This window comes from Phyllopteryx taeniolatus, chromosome 3 (genome assembly GCF_024500385.1).
Source record: "Phyllopteryx taeniolatus isolate TA_2022b chromosome 3, UOR_Ptae_1.2, whole genome shotgun sequence".
In the NCBI taxonomy this organism is placed as follows: Eukaryota; Metazoa; Chordata; class Actinopteri; order Syngnathiformes; family Syngnathidae; genus Phyllopteryx; species Phyllopteryx taeniolatus.
In genome coordinates, this window is record NC_084504.1 from 10,599,076 (window position 1) to 10,619,183 (window position 20,108).

The window sequence follows — 20,108 nt, forward strand, 5'->3', positions numbered from 1 at the left end:
TAAGACAGGGCTCTGGAGTGCAATTAATTTGGTCGGATATGCAAAACAAAAATATTAGAAAAAAAGTACAAACATATTATATAAGCAATACAAAACTATGATAAAAAAATGCAAAACTATGAGAAAATAATATAGAAATATTAGCCAGAAATCCAACAAGTAGTAGCCCATCGCACAGTGGCCGTCAAAGTTGGCCCCACATGAGACGCCATCTGCTTCTCAGGAGATCCATTGGGGTCGTCACAAGAAAAACAAGGTCTGACCCGAGAGATCCCAGGGAACAAAAGTGAAGATCGGGCGGCCCGGAAAAAGGATCCCACGAGCCTCCACTACACGCCAATGTAATCATCCGCTTGGGAGCGCACGGGCTCAGCAATAAGCGTGCACATGTGCACAACATGTGAGCTGACGTGGAGCTCAACAACATCCAGTAGCCGTAAAAAGACAATTTTGGTCTTTGCGTTGGACTCATTCGTTTGTTTAGTATTTAATAAATATGTACTTTTATGTAATTTTCTCTTTTCATTACGTTCTATTGATTTTGTTTGTATTCTATTAAGACTTAAAAATATGCAAAAATGTGTTTACTAAAAATTATAAAAATAGTTTTATTTTACTCGTACTTATGATTAAAAAAATGTAAATTCAACATTACCTTTTAAAATGATTTATGATTATGTTTTTTTCCCCTACTGTAGACCGCAATTCCTCAAAATTTAAATATCATTTTTTAATGTTTTTTTTTTTAATTTTGGGGTATTTTAAAATATGTTCATCTACTCTACACAACTTTGTAATTTTTATTTTTTTACTGAAAAATGTTTTTTAATTAAACATTTCCCTCTTTTGAGGTTGATGTTATTTCATTCATTATTTTTTGACATTTATTTTTTCTCTTCTATTTCATTCATTAAAATTATGTGACGTATGTTTATTTTTATCTTTTTATTTATTATTTTATCAAATATGAATTTTATGTACGTTTTCCTATTTTTTTTTATTCATTTGGTATTTTATTTAGACTTCAAAATTACTTTCTTTTTAGGTTTTAATTCCTATATACTGTACTCAACTTTTGTTTTATTTTACTTGTATTTTTTAGTTTTTGTAAGTGTTTTTTATTATTATTTCCTGCTATAGACTAACACACAACTCTGCAAAATTGTGTAACATAACTTTACCAGTTTCTTTTATTTTATAAATGATGTAATGAAATATGCATTTTTACAACTACTGTAAATTTAATTAGCTTAATAGTTTAACTTATTAAATTAAAAACGTCTACTCTACACCATTTTATTTGTATTAATCATTTAATTGAAAACATTTTTTACTCATTTTAATTAAATCTTAATTATGATATTTGTATTTAATTATCGTTTTTAGATGACATTATTATTATTATTATTATTATTACATATTTTACTTACATTATCACATCTTAACATATAATTAGATTATTATAGTGGATTTGAGGAGCTTTGCTTTTGCATCAGGTTGAGTAGGACTCTTCTTTCCAGTTGGAAGTTTACAATATTTGACATGACGACAGCCAAACCAAAGCAAGCGAACCAGGAAGCCCTGACGATTCCACCCAAAACCTTCCTGCTACTCTTGAGACCTACCGACCAATTAACTCATCTGACCGGATTCTCCCCTCAGTAGGAAAAGAGCACAGCAGTTGGACCACAATTTGACTCCGCTTTCAACTGTTTTACACGGTTACCCCGCTATATCAAGGTTCATCATTCGCACCCCCGCTATATTGCAGATTTTTAAGCAATTGTTTATATGTGTTTTTACAGTATACGGGCAAGTCCGAATTTAAGGTTACACGCCGTCAGTTAGGGCTGCACAATATTGGAAAGAAACGACACTGCGATGTTCTTTAACCCTGAGATATATATTTATATTGGAATGTTAAAAAATACTGGATAACATACATGTAACGTGGAAAGCCAGCACACATTTCTCTTTTTCAGTCTCTTGAAAAACTATGCTCAGTAGAGCAAAAAAGTACACGTTATTTGTATGAAGGCTACCTGTATTTACTCTAATTTCTCGTGTATAATGCACACCCATCTATAATACGCACCCCCAAAGTTGACCGCAAAATTCTGGAAAACCCTTTTACATATGTATAATGCAGTTTTACAATGCACAATTTTGCTTCTATCCATATGATAAAAATGAAGAATTATCTGTATTTTGTTACTTTTTTCAAAGAATTATTCTGACGTTAAGCACTTTATTTGAACACGTAATACTTTTGTTTTATTTACTTGCTCTCATTTTGAAATTCACAGCCTTACTTTTATTTAGTAAGTGACTAACAAGTGCCCTGTGTCAACCACTGAGACCAAGTTCCTGGGAATTAAAAGTCTCGCAGGACCTGAAATTGGAGATCAACATCAACTCCATCTTCAAAAAGGCCCAGCAGAGGATGTACTTTCTGCGGCTTCTAAGGAAGCACGGCCTGCCACAGGAGTTGTTGAGGCAGTTCTACACAGCAGTCATCGAATCAGTCCTCTGTTCATCCATCCCAGTCTGGTTTGGTGCTGCCACAAAAAAGGACAAACTCCGACTGTAACGGACAATCAAAACTGCTGAAAAAAATTGTTGGTACCCACCTACCCGCCCTTGAGGACTTGCACGTTGCCAGAACTAAGACAAGAGCATGCAAAATCCTCTTTGACCCACCACAGGCTGGTCACCACCTCTTCCACCTCCTTCCTTCAGGTAGGTGCTATCGAACAATGCAAACTAAAACTAGCAGACATTCCAACAGCTTCTTCCCTCTTGCCATTAACTTCTTCCATCCATCCATTTTCTGAGCCGCTTATCCTAACAAGGGTCGCGGAAGTGCTGGAGCCTATCCCAGCAATCATCGGACAGCAGGCGTGGTACACCCAGAACTGGTTCCCAGCCAATCGCAGGGCACATATAAACAAACAACCATTCGCACTCACATTCACGCCTACGGGCAATGTAATGTCCTCAATCAACCTACCATGCATGTTTTTGGGATGTGGGAGGAAACCGGAGTGCCTGGAGAAAACCCACCACAGGCACAGTGAGAACATGCAAACTCCACACAGTCAGGGCAGGGGTTTGAATCCCGATCCTCAGAACTGTGAGGCAGACGCTCTAACCAGCCGGTCACCGTGCCGCCGCCATTAACTTCTTAAATAGTTAATTTACAATTCCATTGTAACATGCTCCCAATTTTGTCTTGAGATTGTTGTCACATCTGTGTTGGGCCATTTATACATTATTCGTGCACACACGGTAGCAGTCTCGTCACTCTGCACTATTTGCATATCTATTGTTGACCAATACTGGCCACTTGTGCTTGAGAACTATCTGCACCATTTGCACAGTTGTCACTGTTTCAGATTATCGCACTACTAGTCACTTTAAACTACTAAAACATCTTGGTAGTCTGCATGATTTGCACAATTGTCAAAAAAATATATATATCAGCATTACCACATTACCATTGCGTGTTTTTGGCATACTAGGCACAGAAAGATGATTCTGATTCTGAACAGATACAGATGATCTGTTATTCTTTGTTGTACATGGTATTGTGGTACTACCTGTGGTCCATCACCATACAATCAGTCTACCAGTGCTGTGTGCTTAGACCATACCTGTTTCGTGTTGGCATGCCACTCACCTGGCTACCGCTGCTTGGATCACTCAGCCTGTTCACCAGGTGGACTTACAAATCTGCTGCGAAATTTATGCTCATTTAGATTGTCCTCTCATTTCTATCAAATTCATTATCGGTGATCATCCAGTACTTGTGTACTGAGCTCCTCCAACTCCGATCTCTCATGATTATCCCGCCGCCAATATTGCACCGCTGCCCGAACATCGGTCGCCTCCCTCAACGGAAATACATCCATCATGGAGCCAGACGAAGCTACCATACTGACGACTCTACTGCCATAAACTCCATCTGGTCCACATCTCATCGTCCTCTGACAACACCGGGAAAAGTCTTCACTGCAGTGTTTTAGCTAGCGTAGCCACTCCAACAAGCAACACAATGTCCTATTTGGATTATTCAACATCCGCTCCCTCACGGCCAAGGGTCATCTTTTGCAGACTGCAAGTATGACTCTCTTTGTCTAACAAAGACTTGAAAACAACCCAATTAATTTTCCCAGCTGAACGATTCCACTTCACCTTTACATCTGTTAGTCTCATCTCACAGGCAGAGGAGGTCTCACGAAAGTTTACCACAAGACATGTAAACTCTCGCCAGTCACAATGCCACTCTCTCAATCCTTCGAATCAGTGGCTCTCCAACTGAATGATCCTACTCCAACTGTTTCAGCAACTATTTACCGCCCACCCAAACCTAACAAGGATTTTATTAATGAGTTTACTGCTTTTCTCACCCACATCTGCTCACTCTCCGCCAATGTAATTTTATTGGAGGATTTTAATATACATATGGACAATATTAACCATACCCTTACTAAGGAATTGACCTCATGCCTTGATAGTTTCTTGGTCTACAACAACACATCAACTTCCCTACGTGCTTTAAAGGTCATATCCTGGACTTAACCTGTTGCTCTGGTGTCTCTCCTGTTAACTGTTATGCTGCTGACCTTCCCAGCTCCGATCACATGCTCATTCAATGTGAGGCTGACACTATCCATAACAACCAGGTCTTATTTCTTTCTGTAACATCAAAAATATTGATTTAAGTGCTCTCATATCAGGTATTGACAGTCTCCCCACTATCAGCCACGCATGTTCCCCAGATCAACTAGTTTCATTTTACAATGACAGTCTTCACACTCTACTAAACGCAATTGCTTCTTTAAAAACCCAGACTGTATCATTCTGCATCCTGGTTTTCAACTCAGCTACGCCAACTCAAGGCTAAAGGACGCCAACTGGAGCGGCTTTTAAAAATAAATAAATAAATAAATAAATGAAAAATTAAAAAAACGACTTGAGCAAATGTTCGATGCCCACATTCAGCTTTATAAAGACACCCTCTCCTCAGTCAAATACCAATATTATGCTGAACTCATCAGTGATTGTCATGGGAACACTAAGGCCCTGTTCGCATTGGTTAAAAACAGACTCCCTCTACACTTCTATTCCACTGCTAACTAATTCCATAATGACATTTTTCAGCACAATAACAGACAATATCCATCTGCAGCTGAACAACTACAATTCCAGTCATTCATCTTCCGCAGTTCTCCATGTCCCTCTTTCTGAACACCTCTCTTGTTTCCAACTTCTCTCCGCTGCAGACCAATTTGAAGTCATTCAGAAATCCAAGCTGTCTTCCTGCCAACTTGACCCTGTGCCATCTTCTCTGGTCATAGCCTGCCTTCCCTCTCTGTTACCCATGATAACTGCCATTATTCATTCCTCCCTCACCTCTAATTCTTTTCAGTCATCTCTCAAGTCTGCCGTAGTAACACCAATACTCAAAAAATCTGGATCAGACCCCAACAACTTCAATAACCTTTTTCCTATCTTCAACTTGCCATTTTTCTCCAAAAATCTGGAAAACAAGTGACAGCACAGGCCCATTCTCATGTCTCTTGCAATAATCTATATGAACAGTTCCAGTACGGCTTCCGTCCAACCTCTTAAAAATCACCAACGACCTCCTGATGACAGCTGATTCCGGACTTATCCATCCTCATCGTCCGAGACCTGAGCGTGGCCTTCGACACCATTTCCCACACCATCCTCATCACCAGACTGGCTGCAATTGGTTTACCTGACACACCCTTTAACAGGTTCAAATCATACAGCGGGTACGGAAAGTATTCAGACCCTATTAAATTTTTCACTCTTTGTTATATTGCAGCCATTTGCTAAAATAATTTAAGTTCATTTTTTCCACATTAATGTACACACAGCACATATTGACTGAAAAAAAGAGAATTGTTGACATTTTTGCAGATTTATTAAAAACTGAAATATCACACAGTCATAAGTATTCAGACCCTGTTCCACTCATATTTAACTCAGGTGCTGTCCATTTCCTCTGATCATCCTTGAGATGGTGCTACACCTTCATTGTAGTACCGCTGTGTTTGATTATACTGATTGGACTTGATTAGGAAAGCCACACACCTGTCTGTATAAGACCTTACAGCTCACAGTGCATGTCAGAGCAAATGAGAATCATGAGGTCAAAGGAACTGACTGAAGAGGTCAGAGACAGAACTATGGCAAGGCACAGATCTGGTAATGGTTATTAAAAAAAAAATTCTGCTGCACTTAAGGTTCCTAAGAGCACAGTGGCCTCCATAATCTTTAAATGGAAGATGTTTGGGACGACCAGAACCCTTCCTAGAGCTGGCCGTCCGGGGTCTGAATATGTTCCGTACACACTGTATATCTCTGAGCATACTCAATTCATTCAGCTGAAAACTCTCTCTTCCCATCAGTTTAGTTTATCAGTTTATTTTTGAAAGGGGACAATGCAATTTCATAAAACACATGAAGTACACATGGTTAAAAAAGCCAGAATTAGCCAGAAGGCTAGTTTTCATCTGTAGTTCCCTGGCCATGATGTAAAAAAGCAGTAAAATACATCTACAAGACAATATAATACAGGATACATAATCAAACTATACTATTAAGAGAGAATAAAACCATAATTTTTTTGATCATAACAAAAAGACAACATCACATACTTGTCTTTTAGTGTTGGCAGCTATAGGTGTTAACTAGCCACATTTTCAGTTTTTTTGTGAAGGCCTTGTATGTTGTAAGCAGTTTAACCTCCTCAGGTACTGAGTTCCACTCACCAGCGCTCCTCACTGACCAGGCTGACTTACTGAAAGTGCTCCTGCGCAGAGGAATGAGACAGTCACCTCTGACAGAGCCTCGAGTGACACGCTCAGAGCTGTTTCTTTGGCTGATGAACTCAGCCAGAGGAGCTGGGGCCAAATCATGCAGTACTTTATAAATCAAATTTAAATCTGCAAATATGTGAAGACTGTCCCAGTTTAAAAGACTGTTTTTTTTTTTTAATTGCACAGTGATGATAGTGCCTTGGTTTTTTATCCATCACTTTAATTACTTGTTTGTACAAAACGTCCAATGGTTTTTTTGCATTCTGACCAGCCTGGGACCAACTGGTTATGCAATAGTTAAAGTGACTAAGAATCATCGAATGCAGGTAAATTTTTGCAGCTTCAGTTGACATTTCATTCCGAATTGCACGAAAATTTGCGAGGTTTAATTTGATATTTTTACATAATTTGTCAATATGGGCTTTAAAGGAAAGCTGTGAATCTATTATTAACCCAAGATATTTGTATTGGCTGACAATTTGCATTTTTTCTCCATTAACAAGTATGTCGGGGTCAGGTGATACTCTATTTGTTTTAGTGAAATACATGCCTACAGTTTTAGAAACGTTTAGCTGTAGACAGCACTCCTGCAACCAAGTTGTGACACAGGACATTGTATTAGTGAGTTTAGCAGCAACAGTATCTTTGGAGCGACCATGAACAAAGAAAACTGTGTCGTCTGCATACATTACGCACTCTGCTTCAGAGCAAACAGTGGGCAAATCGTTGCTATAAAGACTAAATAAAAGGGGGCCCAATATTGATCCCTGAGGGACTCCAGAGGTTAGCCTAAGAGACTCTGATCTGCAGTTGTTAACTGATACAGATTGTGTTCGGTCATGCAGATATGATTCAATCCAGCTCACAGCTTTGCGAGAGAAGTTAAATTTTGAGAGCTTGGTAAGAAGAACAGAGTGATTTACTGTATCGAAAGCTTTCCTGAGGTCCAAGAACACCGCCCCTACAACTCCACCCTTGTCGAGAGAAGATTTTATTTTCTCAATGAAGAGGCATGTAGCCATTTCAGTGGAATGCTTGGATCTGAAACCAAACTGCATGGCGTGGAGAGAGGGGGAGCTGCTGATTAAATAATGGACAATCTGCTCTGACACCCATTTTTCTGCAACTTTGGAAATGGCCGGACGAATGCTTATAGATCGGTAGTTATTCAGAGAAGTTGAGTCACCGGATTTAAAGACAGGGGTAACAATAGCAGATTTCCAGGCCTTTGGAAAGTGACCAGATGAAATTGAAAGATTAATGATTGAGGCAATAGGAGGAGCAAGAGTTGAACCTAGATCTTTGAGCATGCGCGTGTCCATTCCAAAAACATCCTTTGCCTTAGATGGTTTGAGTGAATGAATTAAATCGATAACTTTGGTCTCAGTAATATTTGTAATAGTAAAGAACTGCGTTGCAGACAATGCAGGGTATTCGTTCATTTGTTTTACTGCAAACTTAGAAGAGATTTCTGACACAGATTCAATGAAGTAGTTGTTAAAAGCATCAGCCATCACTTGAGGTTCCGTCAGGATGTTTCCATTTAATTGAATTTGCATTAGTTTTGTTTTGTTATTTTGTGTATCACCCAATAGTTTTTTAATATAATTCCAGGTTATTTTTGAATTTCCCTTCGCACTATTCAGAGCAGTAATGAAAAAGTCAGCTTTGGATTTTCTTATTTCTTTCACTACCCTATTTCTCAGTGAGATAAAGTGCTGTCTATTGTATCCTGATTTGACCGACAACTTCATGGAATGATCGCGTTCTTTCATCAGTTTCAGAATAAATGTGTTTAACCAAGGCAGGCCATTCTTTCTAGCTTTTATTTTAATTATCCGTGTAAATTGTATAATAATTTCTTGTATTTTGTTGGCAAATTTAGAACAATCCTCATCTAAATTTTTACCAGCGAGTAATACATCCCAGTTTACTTCTTGGATGGAATCTTGGAAATTTTGTTGTTCATGTTTTGGTATCCTATTGGATCCACAGCCCTCTCGTCTGGTGTTCTCCAGGGTTCAGTCCTTCTTCCCATTTCATTATTTATCCCCTCCCACTTGGCCATATATTCTGCAAATACAACATTCACTGCCTCTGTTATGCAGATGACACCCAGATCTACTTTTCATCCAAACCCACTTCCACCTTCCCACCTTCATCCCTTTGCGCCTGTCTCTACAAACCAAATCCTGGTTCTCCCACATTTTCCTCAACAGTGACAAAATTGAGATTGCCCTTATTGGCCCCAAATCCATCCTCGCTAAACATCCCATCTTTACCCTCACCACTGACAACACCTCCATTTCCCCTCATGTTAAGAGTCTAGGTTTCATCCCGGACAGCACCTTGTCATTCCAAACTCACATTAATATCATTACCCGGTCTGCATGTTTCCATCTCCACAATATCAACTGCCTCAGTCCATCACTCAACCCAAACAGTGCCGCCGTATTGGTCCACTCACTGGTAACATCGCGTATGGATTATTGTACCGTATTTTCACGACTATAAGGCACACTTAAAAGTCTTAAATTTTCTCCAAAATGGACTGGGCGCCTTATAATGCGGCGCGCCTTATGTGTGCACTGAGTTCCAAAATCTGTAAATGTTGTTGTGTGACTTTGATGAGCGCTCCGTCTGACTGACTGTGAGTATTTCCTGCCGACACGCTGCTTATATAGAGGAAAGGCGGACGTAAGGGGGAAGGGTGCGCGTGAAAGAGGAAGCTAAAGGCACACCCCCAGTAGGTATATGTTGGCTAAGGACCCCCGACAATGGCACCTACGAAGAGACGCGCTTACAAAGCACAGTTTAAACTGCAAGCTATCAGTTACGCGGAGGAACAGCCGCGAGAGAATTCAAGATCAACGGATCCATGGTTCGCAAGTGGATGCCTGGGCTAAGGTATCTGCTTTGACCGTTGTCCGAGCTTTCGCAAAAGCCGGCATCATTGCTGAACAGCCCCCCGGCAACAAGACTGACTCCGACCGACAATGACGAGAGGAACCCGGCATGTTTGATGGCAAAATTGCCCAGCTGTTCATTTCGGATACAGAAGATGAGGACTTTGATGGATTTGTGGATGAGGATTGATCAAAAAAATAACGTGAGTACATTGTTAAATACTTCAATAAAGTACAACCGAACTCACTGTTTACATTGTTAAATACTTCAATAAAGTACAACCGAACTCACTGTTTACATTGTTAAATACTTCAATAAAGTACAACCAAACTCACTGTTTACATTGTTAAATACTTAAATAAAGTACAACCGAACTCAGTTTTGCTCCCGCTGCCTTTTTAAAAACATACGCTAGCATGTAGACCCCTATGTTTTAGCGTGCATGCATGCTACCATATGTTTTAAGCTGGCGTATGTTTTACTATGCCTGCGCCCAATAATACAGTGCACCTTATGTATGTGTTAAATACAGAAATAGACCCCGTAACTGAGACTACGCCTTTTAATACGGTGCGCCTTTCCCTCCTCTCTGGTCTTACCCATAAACTCATCCAAACAACTCATTCATATACTCCAACTAGTCCAGAACACTGCTGCCCACATCATTACCAGAACACCATCCACTAATCATATCTAACCTACTCTCCAGCAACTCTACTGGGTCACAATTAAACAGCACATTGACTACAAAATTATTCTCTATACATTCAAGGCCGGCGGCACGGTGGCCGACTGGTTAGAGCGTCAGCCTCACAGTTCTGAGGTGCGGGGTTCAATCCCCGTCCCCGCCTGTGTGGAGTTTGCATGTTCTCCCCGTGCCTGCGTGGGTTTTCTCCGGGCACTCCGGTTTCCTCCCACATCCCAAAAACATGCATTAATTGGAGACTCTAAATTGCCCGTAGGGATGACTGTGAGTGCGAATGGTTGTTTGTTTCGATGTGCCCTGTGATTGGCTGGCAACCAGTTCAGGGTGTACCCCGCCTCCTGCCCGATGACAGCTGGGATAGGCTCCAGCACGCCCGCGACCCTAGTGAGGAGAAGCGGCTCAGAAAATGGATGGATGGATGGATATACATTCAAGGCCATCCATAACATGACTCCTTCATATCTGTCTGATCTCCTCGACATCAACAATCCCACTCTAACTCTTAGGTCTGCCTGCTCCCTCACCCTCATCATTCTTCCAGCCCATCTGTCCACCATGGGGTCCAGGGCCTTCGGCCGCTTGGCTCCTCAGCTCTGGAACTCCCTCCCTCCTGACATTAGGAACATGGACTCGATCTAGTTTAAAAACCCGCCTGAAAACTCTCCTTTTAAGACAGGCCTATTAACTGCGATTGTTCTTCTAAGTTATTCTGCTGCAATTGTATATACTTATACTGTATATTTTTAAAAGTATATTACTGTGTTTGATTTGGACGGTCCTGTACGGTGATCATGAGCCTAAAAGGAGCCTTTAATTTTTTTAATTATTATTATTAGTAGTAGTAGTAGTAGTATTTCACATCACAAACTATATCGCAGGTTAAAAAATAATAATTTAAAAAAAAATTAAAAATCGCAATGTCATTTTTTTCCCAATATCGTGCAGCCCGAGTGCTAATCTTATTAGCATGTCCAACCAGGTCCCTCTGCTGGTGACTTATCAATATTACAGTTGATTGAATATATATATAATTGCGCAGGACACTGCGACATGACTATTGCGCACACGAACATTACGATGACAATGCTCAATCGATATATCGTGCAGTCATATTGTCAGTGTACTACAAAGTACAAACTAAAAACTTGACACACTTTTTGTAAAAATAAACATGTCAAACAGAACAGTGACTTTGAAGCAAATATTTTTTGCTTTTGTGACACCTCAAACTACAAAGCAACAAAACAAGACCCCATGAACTGCGTCTTTTTTCCCTCAGGATTGTGACACACTTTCTACTAACTACCCCAACACATACTGTTTATATCATAAATACACAAATATCAGGTATAGATAAATAAATAAATAGATAGCTGGGATGAGCTAGGTTCCAGCACGCCCACGACCCCAGTGAGGGTAAGTGGTAAAGAAAATGGATGGATGGAAGTATGGTCTCGCTACATAATGGATTTTCAGCGATTGCAGGTGAGTCTTGAAAACATTTCTGCGATAAACACGGTGTCACTGTATTCCCAAACGTGCTGTTTTTCCCCATATCAAACTAGTTTGGATTAGCTAATAGTGCAATAGAAATCCCCTTCAGTGTTCTTGTTTGCTTTCTTGGCTCTTCCCAGAAAGCACGTGGTCTCTCGGCAGAGCAAGGATGCAGACATCAAATGTTTGGAAACAAATGTCAAAATGTTAACGCTATAAAGTCTAAACTTAAGAGGAGAAGCTAAAAAACCAAAAGAGAGCATGTGCAGGACACTGCAGCTGCACGCAATCACATTTGGTCCTCTTTTCACCCCAATTACTCTTAAAAAAAAACAATCTGCTTCGTTTATAGCCTATGTAGAAAACGCATTGCATGCAGGATGTACAAAAGCAGGACATTTACAAATCACCATTCTGTTCCACATTTCAACCGTGTCAATTCCAATTCAAGAATTCAAGCATGAAGCACTGAAACTGTCAAGTTGGAATTCCGAGAAGAAATGTTTTGAAGTCCTGCCCAGCTGTTCTCAATCACAGCAGCGTTTAAGTTGAGAAAAAGTATTTTCAAAACATTCAGTTTGCTGGGCGGTTGCGTTTATTAAAATGGTTACGTAAGCAAATATGACATTTTTGTCTTCTGTTGTCTTACAGCTGGATGGTCGGGTTTGTGTTTAATTGACAGTGCTTGTGTTGCCATTTTTGATTGGCAAACATCAGAGGTGTGGACTTGAGTCACATGACTTGGAATTGAGGCATGAATTTGATGACTTTATAACATGTCATAAAATAGGGAAAAATGTTGCAACATGTAATGAGCACTACAAACCCCTCTTAAATCCTTCATATCAAATAAAAAAAACATTTAAAAAGAAAAAAGATTGCTGATGTAAATTACCTATTCTACTGCCCATATACTGCTCTTCTCACAATTAATGTTCCATTTGCGCAAGTTAGGTCGAGTTTTAGGGCAAATAACGTCGGTAGAAACGTCACAATGATCAACGCGTCGATGTCTCGTAATTTCTGCCCGTACAAGCGATTGGTGGATATTTTTAACAGAACCTTGTCAGCCAATTGGAGAAGGGATTTCCCCAGTAGCAGACGAAATGAGACGGTCGAGGAAATATGTTAAGATAGAATTAAGTTTTATTATTTTACTCTAATGTGAAGGCGTTGGTTTTTTTTAAACCTGATTTTCGATACGCGATATCACACAAAAACGTTCCTCAAAATGTTTCCCAACACAAAAAACTAAATTTCTCCAGAACCCATCATCCGTTTTTCAACATTGCTTCAATAATGTATCATGTGTACCAGTACTGGGTGTGATTGATGGACATATTGGAAGGGGTTTTAGTGTCCCTATTTGATTGGCAGGTGCTGGAAGGGGTGTGTGTGATTGACTGACAGGTGATGCATAAGTTTGACATTGCTTATAATTGACTGATAGCTGCTACATCAGTGCGTCAGTGTTCATGAATGACAGCTTCTAGATGCTTGTTTCAGTGTCCTTGTTTGACAGTTGAGCATTGGGTTGATTGACAGCTACTGGATGGGCATGTCAGCGTCTACGATTGGTTGACATGTGATGGAAGGGGTTTCAGTTTGTTTGACAGGCAGTACGTGTGCGTGTCTACGGTTGTTTGATTGAAAGTTATTGCATGCAGGTGTCAGTGTCCATGTTTGATTGGCACCCATTGCATAGGCATGTCAGTGGCTACGATTGATTGATAGGTGATTGCTGGAAGGGGTGTCAGTGTCCAAAGTGGCTTCACTGCTACTCTAGGGGAATCTCAAGTGGATATTTGAGTAACAGTTGCGGCATGGGCGTGTTTGTATTTGATTGACACTGCTGAGACAAAATTATGATGTCATCAAGTCGCGGTGGACTGGCAGCGAGCACACCAGGTCCAGAGGGTCACATTTGCCGCATGTGACATGGGGAGGGAGAGGGTACCGTACAAAGACATGGATTGTCACATGGGTGACATAATGCTAATCTGACTGGACGAGGACAACAGAGACAGAGAGACACAGCGAGAGAGAGAATTGTTTGAATGTGTGGATATGATAACTGAGAAGTGGGGTGGGTCAGTTATGTAACATCCAGAAAGGTGGGGGCTCAGAGAGGGGAGATGTAGGAGGTCTTGCAAGGACAAATAATATTTGCGCCATGCAAACAGCAGCTATCGAATAAAAAGCACGATGGCGTTGTTAAAAACATTGTAGTACACATAGGCACATGTACCGCACAAACATACACGAGTCATCGGGAGCTTTTACGAGGTGCACCTTTACTTAATGAATATGATTAAGGGCCATGACACCAGTGTTAATTTTGACAGCAAATCTTGATTTAGTTTCAGTCAAAGTCTTTTGACTAAAATGTAATTTAATTTTAGTAATAATTTTGTCTAAATCTAAATGTTTGTAGTTTTTGTCTACTTTTAGTTCATGAAATACAAGTTTATGGTCGACGAAAACTCTACTAGATTTAGTCCACTTAAAAAAAAATAATAATAAATTTTAAAAATAAAGGAATTTATCTCCGGTAGTTAGAGCCGCTCTAGGACGACAACAGGCAGCGATTTGACAGAAAATACATTTGAGACCTTGACTTAGGAGCAAGAAAGCGACTGTAAATAAAAACATGTCTTACCTGACGTCGTTTTTTTTGTATAAGAGTGGGTTCCTCAGACGGCAAGAAGTATTATTCAAAGCAAGTTTTTTTTTCATGACATCGCCATTTTAGAATGCTTCCGCCTCCAGTCCCTTCAGAAACACTCAGCAAACATCGGCGCACTTGTGGAAATGTCTTCAGGTCTTTGTTTTTGTGAAATGCGAGATTTCTGCCTCTGAGGAATTGTTTCGAGATCGGAGGAAGAACAGAATGTTTGTGTGTGTGGTACTGTGTTGAAATTATCGGAGTACACCACACACAATCCGACCAAAACTGTTAAATGTCCGATTTTCGTATCTTCATGTGTGAGGTCTGTCAATGATTAAAAAAAAAAATCTTTTAAGACTGGAACAATTCTTGTGTGTGTGTACCGGGCCTAAAGTAGAGTGCCGCTGATGTCTTGGTCATCGGGTTCTTATTATCTGTTTGCTTCACTCAAAATCAAAATTGTCTTTTTATCTCTTACTGTTTAAAAAGTGAATGAAAACAACAACACTGAATGACAATTAGGACCTACCCGACTGAAATCTTTGAAACCCTCGCATTTACTTCAAATTCTAACCCGGTCTTTAACCCTATTTTGAAACCCCACTTCAGGCTGAAAATCCTCACCCCATCTTAATTTGAAACCCTAACTATGGCTTGAAACCCAGGGCTCGAGACTGTGACAAAATTGGTTGCACATGCGACCTTTTTTTCACCTTGTGCGATTAAAAACTTAATCTTGTTGCACTTGCGCCAGTCCCTGTTTTAATGGATGAAAGTCGCCTTTTTTTCCAACTGCAATCTCCTTAGACACAAACAAAATCCACCCCAACCAACTTTCACGCTCTCCTAGAGAGAGAGAGAGAAAGAGAGAGCGAGACAGAATTCGAGAGAGAGTGCGAGAGACATATTTTACCAAACCAACTTTTTCTAGTGTTTGGGATGTAACATTGGCTCTATTGTGCCTCAGTAAAGCTGTGAAATACGAATTATAATTGTTCACGCACTCCTGAGTTCCTGACGTTTTTGTACAGAGAGGCCTGAAATCAGGTGATTCAAATTTCGCAAGCTTCTCTACGTCACTACCTCTCCGCTCCCAGGCCAGCGCTGTCAACATAACAAACACGCATGTCTCAAACGTGGGGCTTCTACATGGAGGCAACCAATCAGAGGAAAGCCAAATATGGACAAAACGGATACAAAACTGGGTCAAACAGACGCAGCTGTCAGAGGTGCCTTTTCTGGACACTCGTATGATAAAACCAAGGTGTTTCTTGAAATGATATTGACACGTTTATAATAAGTCCATGTTAGAGAGTCACTCCATGGAGGTCTAAATAGCCAAAATATGGGACCTTTAAATGACATGTGTGAGCCGACAACTCCTCTTGACTACTGAGCAAGCTAGCTAGCCTGCAACTACCTTGTAAAGTCCGGTAAGCCGGTAAACTCCTCCTGCTGCAAGTCACCTACAGCTTTTCTTTTTACACACAACATTAACAATGCTGCTACATTTGTCACGGGAATACAACCAAAAGTTGCTAAGATAACAAATCTATCTATACCCTCTTTATAGCACAGACTTATGAAGATACAGTATATGCAAAGCCCAGACTCCTTTAAACAGAATTGTTTAAAAAAATAAAATTAAATAAAAAATATATATATCATTAAAATAAAGTGCACTAGTTGCAAGGCTCTCAATGTGCGTCCCACGTCTGAGATGCAAAAAAATTAGCATACACAAAGTTTTCTGACGGCGAGCCGGTAGCTGCAGTTACAGAAATTCGAGCGGCTTAAATGGAACTAGTTCCAAAGCCAAACACCCCCGCGACGATGTGGCAACATTTTGGATTCAACTGCAACCAGATGAATACGGCCATCCCGCTAACACCAACAAGCTGGTATGTCTAATTTGTATGAAGTCGCAACAAAGACAACACAACTTAAAACCTCAAAGTGACAAAATCCATTTTAAACACAACCACCCCAAACAATTTTTTCAGCTGGGAACAAAAAAACACAGTGGTACATTCCCCGTTTCCTGTCAGCTTGCAATTATGGAACCCTTTACCCAACAATGCAAATACAAACGTGAATATGGCGCAAGTATACTCACATTATATACAGTATAGCGTTACTATTGTAAGAGATGCAGCCATTGAACATTGGCAAGCCAATTTTTTCCATCCATCCATCCATTTTCTACCGCTTATCCGGGTCGGGTCGCGGGGGCAGTAGCTTTAGCAGGGACGCCCAGACTTCCCTCTCCCCAGCCACTTCATCCAGCTCTTCCGGGGGGATCCCGAGGCGTTCCCAGGCCAGCCGAAGGACGTAGTCTCTCCAGCGTGTCCTGGGTCGTCCCCGGGGTCTCCTCCCGGTGGGACGTGCCCGGAACACCTCACCAGGGAGGCGTCCGGGAGGCATCCGAATCAGATGCCCCAGCCACCTCATCTGGCTCCTCTCAATGCGGAGGAGCAGCGGCTCTATTCTGAGATCCTCCCAGATGACCGAGCATCTCACCCTATCTCTAAGGGAGAGCCCGGACACCCTGAGGAGGAAACTCATTTCGGCCGCTTGTATCCGGGATCTTGTTCTTTCGGTCACGACCCACAGCTCATGACCATAGGTGAGGGTAGGAACGAAGATCGACCGGTAAAGACATTTTATTTATTGTTCTACATTAAAATGTCAGTGTTCATTATTCTTACAATTAGAATGAAAAGTAAATTGTTCTTAAAAAGGATGTAATGGTAAATGGACTGCACTTATACTTGAATTATTATGCTCTACTATCATTATATCAGTGGCATAAAAAACATTTTGGGAAAATATATTGTCCTAAAAAATTTGCCATCATGACAGGCCTAAACACATGATATACTGAGAGAGAGCAAAAGCGATGGATAACACAAAAACATTGTACAAACAGTATAAAAAATAAGGTAACAACTGTAATAAAAATCTGCAATATTGTGGGACCACAAAGCAAGAACCGTGCTACAGCGGAGGATTACTGTGATCTGTATTCCGTGACGATAAATTGTTGTGACTCATTGTTCCCGGGTTGAGACTCATTGTATCCATCACACGTGCATCCCGGGACTCACATAGTCTCAAGTGTAAAATGATCTATGTAGTAACGATTTATCCATGTTCTGTTTGGGACTATGATTGTAAATAGGTAAATTTGTATGTTTTTCTTGTAAATAATTTGCAAAATAATGTGAATAAGCATAATACTTTGATATGGTGGTGGTGGTAAACGTATGCAAACGTTTTAAAATGAATGTCAATCATATCCCTAGCTTCTAACCCTAATTTGTAGCCCTCACATTTGCTTGAAATCCTAACCCTTTCTTGAAGCCCTACTCCAGGCTTCAAGCCCTAACCCTGTATGAATCTGAAACCCCAACTGTGCCTCAAGTTGAAAGCCTCACCTTTGCTTGAATTGCTTGAACCATGGCTTGAAACCACTTTTGAAAGCGTACCGGGGGGGGGGGGGGGTGAAACCTTCAAATCTACTTACTTCAAAAGCATAACCATGTATTAAAATCCTCAACTTTGCTTGACAGCCCAACTCTGTTTTGAAGCAGGACTTTCAAACAAAAACAAGGTAGGAATAGCGAAGAACAGAGCTGCGTTTTGTGTTCAGTGACCTGGAGGAGGAAGCGACGAAGTCTCCGTCCATCAGGCGAACTTTGCAAAAGAGAACTCCGTTGACGAAAGGCACCGCGCTCAGCTCCTCCAGCGTCAGATACGTCTGGAACTTGAATTTCTTCTTTTTCGCGAAGAAAGCCATTCTGCTGCTGTCCTCTGCCGACGCTTCACTCGCGTTAAAAACAAAAACAAAACAAAACAACAACAACGGAACTTAATGGTGTTTTATTCCAGGTTTGGCCGAGAAGCAGCCCGCTCCTCTTCCTTCGCCGGCGTCGACTCAATGCAGAAATCTGAAAACAAACCACAACATCGTGTAAAAATCAACATTTGGCAGTGTGAAAGTGACATAAAAGTATAGGGCAAGAAAAAAAGTGAAGCGAGAAGACCCACCTGGAGACATTTGTGCTCCCGGACACGGTTCCCCCAAACAAATGACACAAAAGAGCACTTTTGTTTTCCTCTTTGAAAAGGATTAGCCCAGCCAGCTCGGGGCTAGCATCAAGCTCATTCAGCATTGTGGCTACATTCCGGTTAATATTTTACAAACTAAAAAAAATATATATTGTTCATCAAGCCGCCAAACAAAACAAAACCACGTTGAGATTATGTAAGAACCTTGATATAAAATTACACATACCTTTATTAAAGCTCCATGAGTGCGGTGATTTTTATTATTATACGGGAATTTTACAGTTGTCGAATCAGGCGTCGTTTATTTTTAAGGACTAATCATACAAATTCCGGTTTTTTGCGTAGTAACGCTGTCTTACTTGATTTTCAAGCTTCCCGTTGACTGACAATCAAAAGCAAAGCGCGGCTTCAAGGCGGTAAAACAGCGTCCTCTAGCGGCTGACGTCGGCATGTGCTCTTTTTAACGAGCCACGACGAATGCAAAACTCAAACTGCATTTCTTTGGTACTGCAACTCATTTAAAACCTTCGCCTTTGCCTGGAGCCCCAATTTTAAACATAACAATAGGATTGAAACCCTGATTTGAAACCCTAAACCTAGTTTTAAACCCCAACTTGAAACCCTCACATTTTCTAGAAATCCTATTACACTGTCTTCAAAGCCTAATTTGATTGAAACCATCGCATTTGGTTGATAGCCTAACCTTTTCTTGAAGCCCTGCTTTGAAAACCTACATCAGGTTTGAATCTACAAACCTAGAAATGCGATCCTACACTAGCCGTGTCTTGAAGAATATCGCCCTATCAGTAACTAACAAGTCCCTGGTGGTCTAGTGGTTAGGATTCGGCGCTCTCACCGCCGCGGCCCGGGTTCGATTCCCGGTCAGGGAACTTTAATTTTAGTCTGCTTCTGTGACCTCGATCACCGCAGCTTTATCCTCGAGCAACACAAGTAAATACATAATTATGATTATGCAACAAGAATAGTCAGTCGTATCATATGTATCAAAAAACAACCAAAAATGTGTCAATAAATAGTCTATATGACAAGATATATAATAAATAAACTGAATAGTATACCATATCTATAGAAAATATGAACTAAAAGCCGCAAGAACAGTAAGCAGTGCTGTGCGATGAAACAAACAACTATATTTTACATGTAACAACTGTGTAACAAAACAGAATACAATGTATGTGCTTAAAACATTTATGTGCATCAATGGTCTATTGTAATTATTATTTTTTTTGACAATTGTGCAAAAAGATGCCGAGTCCTCGAGCACTTAGAGCAAATTATATCAGTTTACCACATTTGAATTATGTGCATCCACATATTAAGTACTTTTTTAGTGTTGTAGCTACAGTATATAGATGTGAATATGTACAGCAGCAAGAATAGTCAGCAGCAT

The 20,108-nt window shown here is 40.4% G+C and overlaps 1 protein-coding gene and 1 non-coding gene across 4 annotated transcripts in view; one reads left to right on the plus strand and one right to left on the minus strand.

Moving 5' to 3' along the window:
- eeig1a (estrogen-induced osteoclastogenesis regulator 1a) overlaps positions 1 to 18,825 on the minus strand; it is a 46,231-nt gene extending 27,406 nt beyond the window's left edge. For 2 of the 3 annotated variants that reach the window (XR_009787646.1, XM_061766950.1), the window contains exons 1-2: positions 18,677 to 18,825; positions 18,283 to 18,576 (exon numbers count right to left, since the gene is read on the minus strand). Coding sequence is in view for 2 of the 3 variants with exons in the window: in XM_061766950.1 (XP_061622934.1) it covers positions 18,283 to 18,425 (143 nt within the window). In the remaining variant the exon portion in view is untranslated. Of the gene's footprint in view, positions 1 to 14,617; positions 15,354 to 18,282; positions 18,577 to 18,676 lie in introns of those variants that run through there. The other variant, XM_061766952.1, reaches the window with a different exon arrangement.
- Positions 18,826 to 19,515: 690 nt separating this feature from the next.
- Positions 19,516 to 19,587, plus strand: trnae-cuc (transfer RNA glutamic acid (anticodon CUC)). Its single transcript has one exon. It is a non-coding gene; the product is annotated as a tRNA-Glu (tRNA).
- The last annotated feature ends 521 nt before the right edge of the window (positions 19,588 to 20,108 follow it).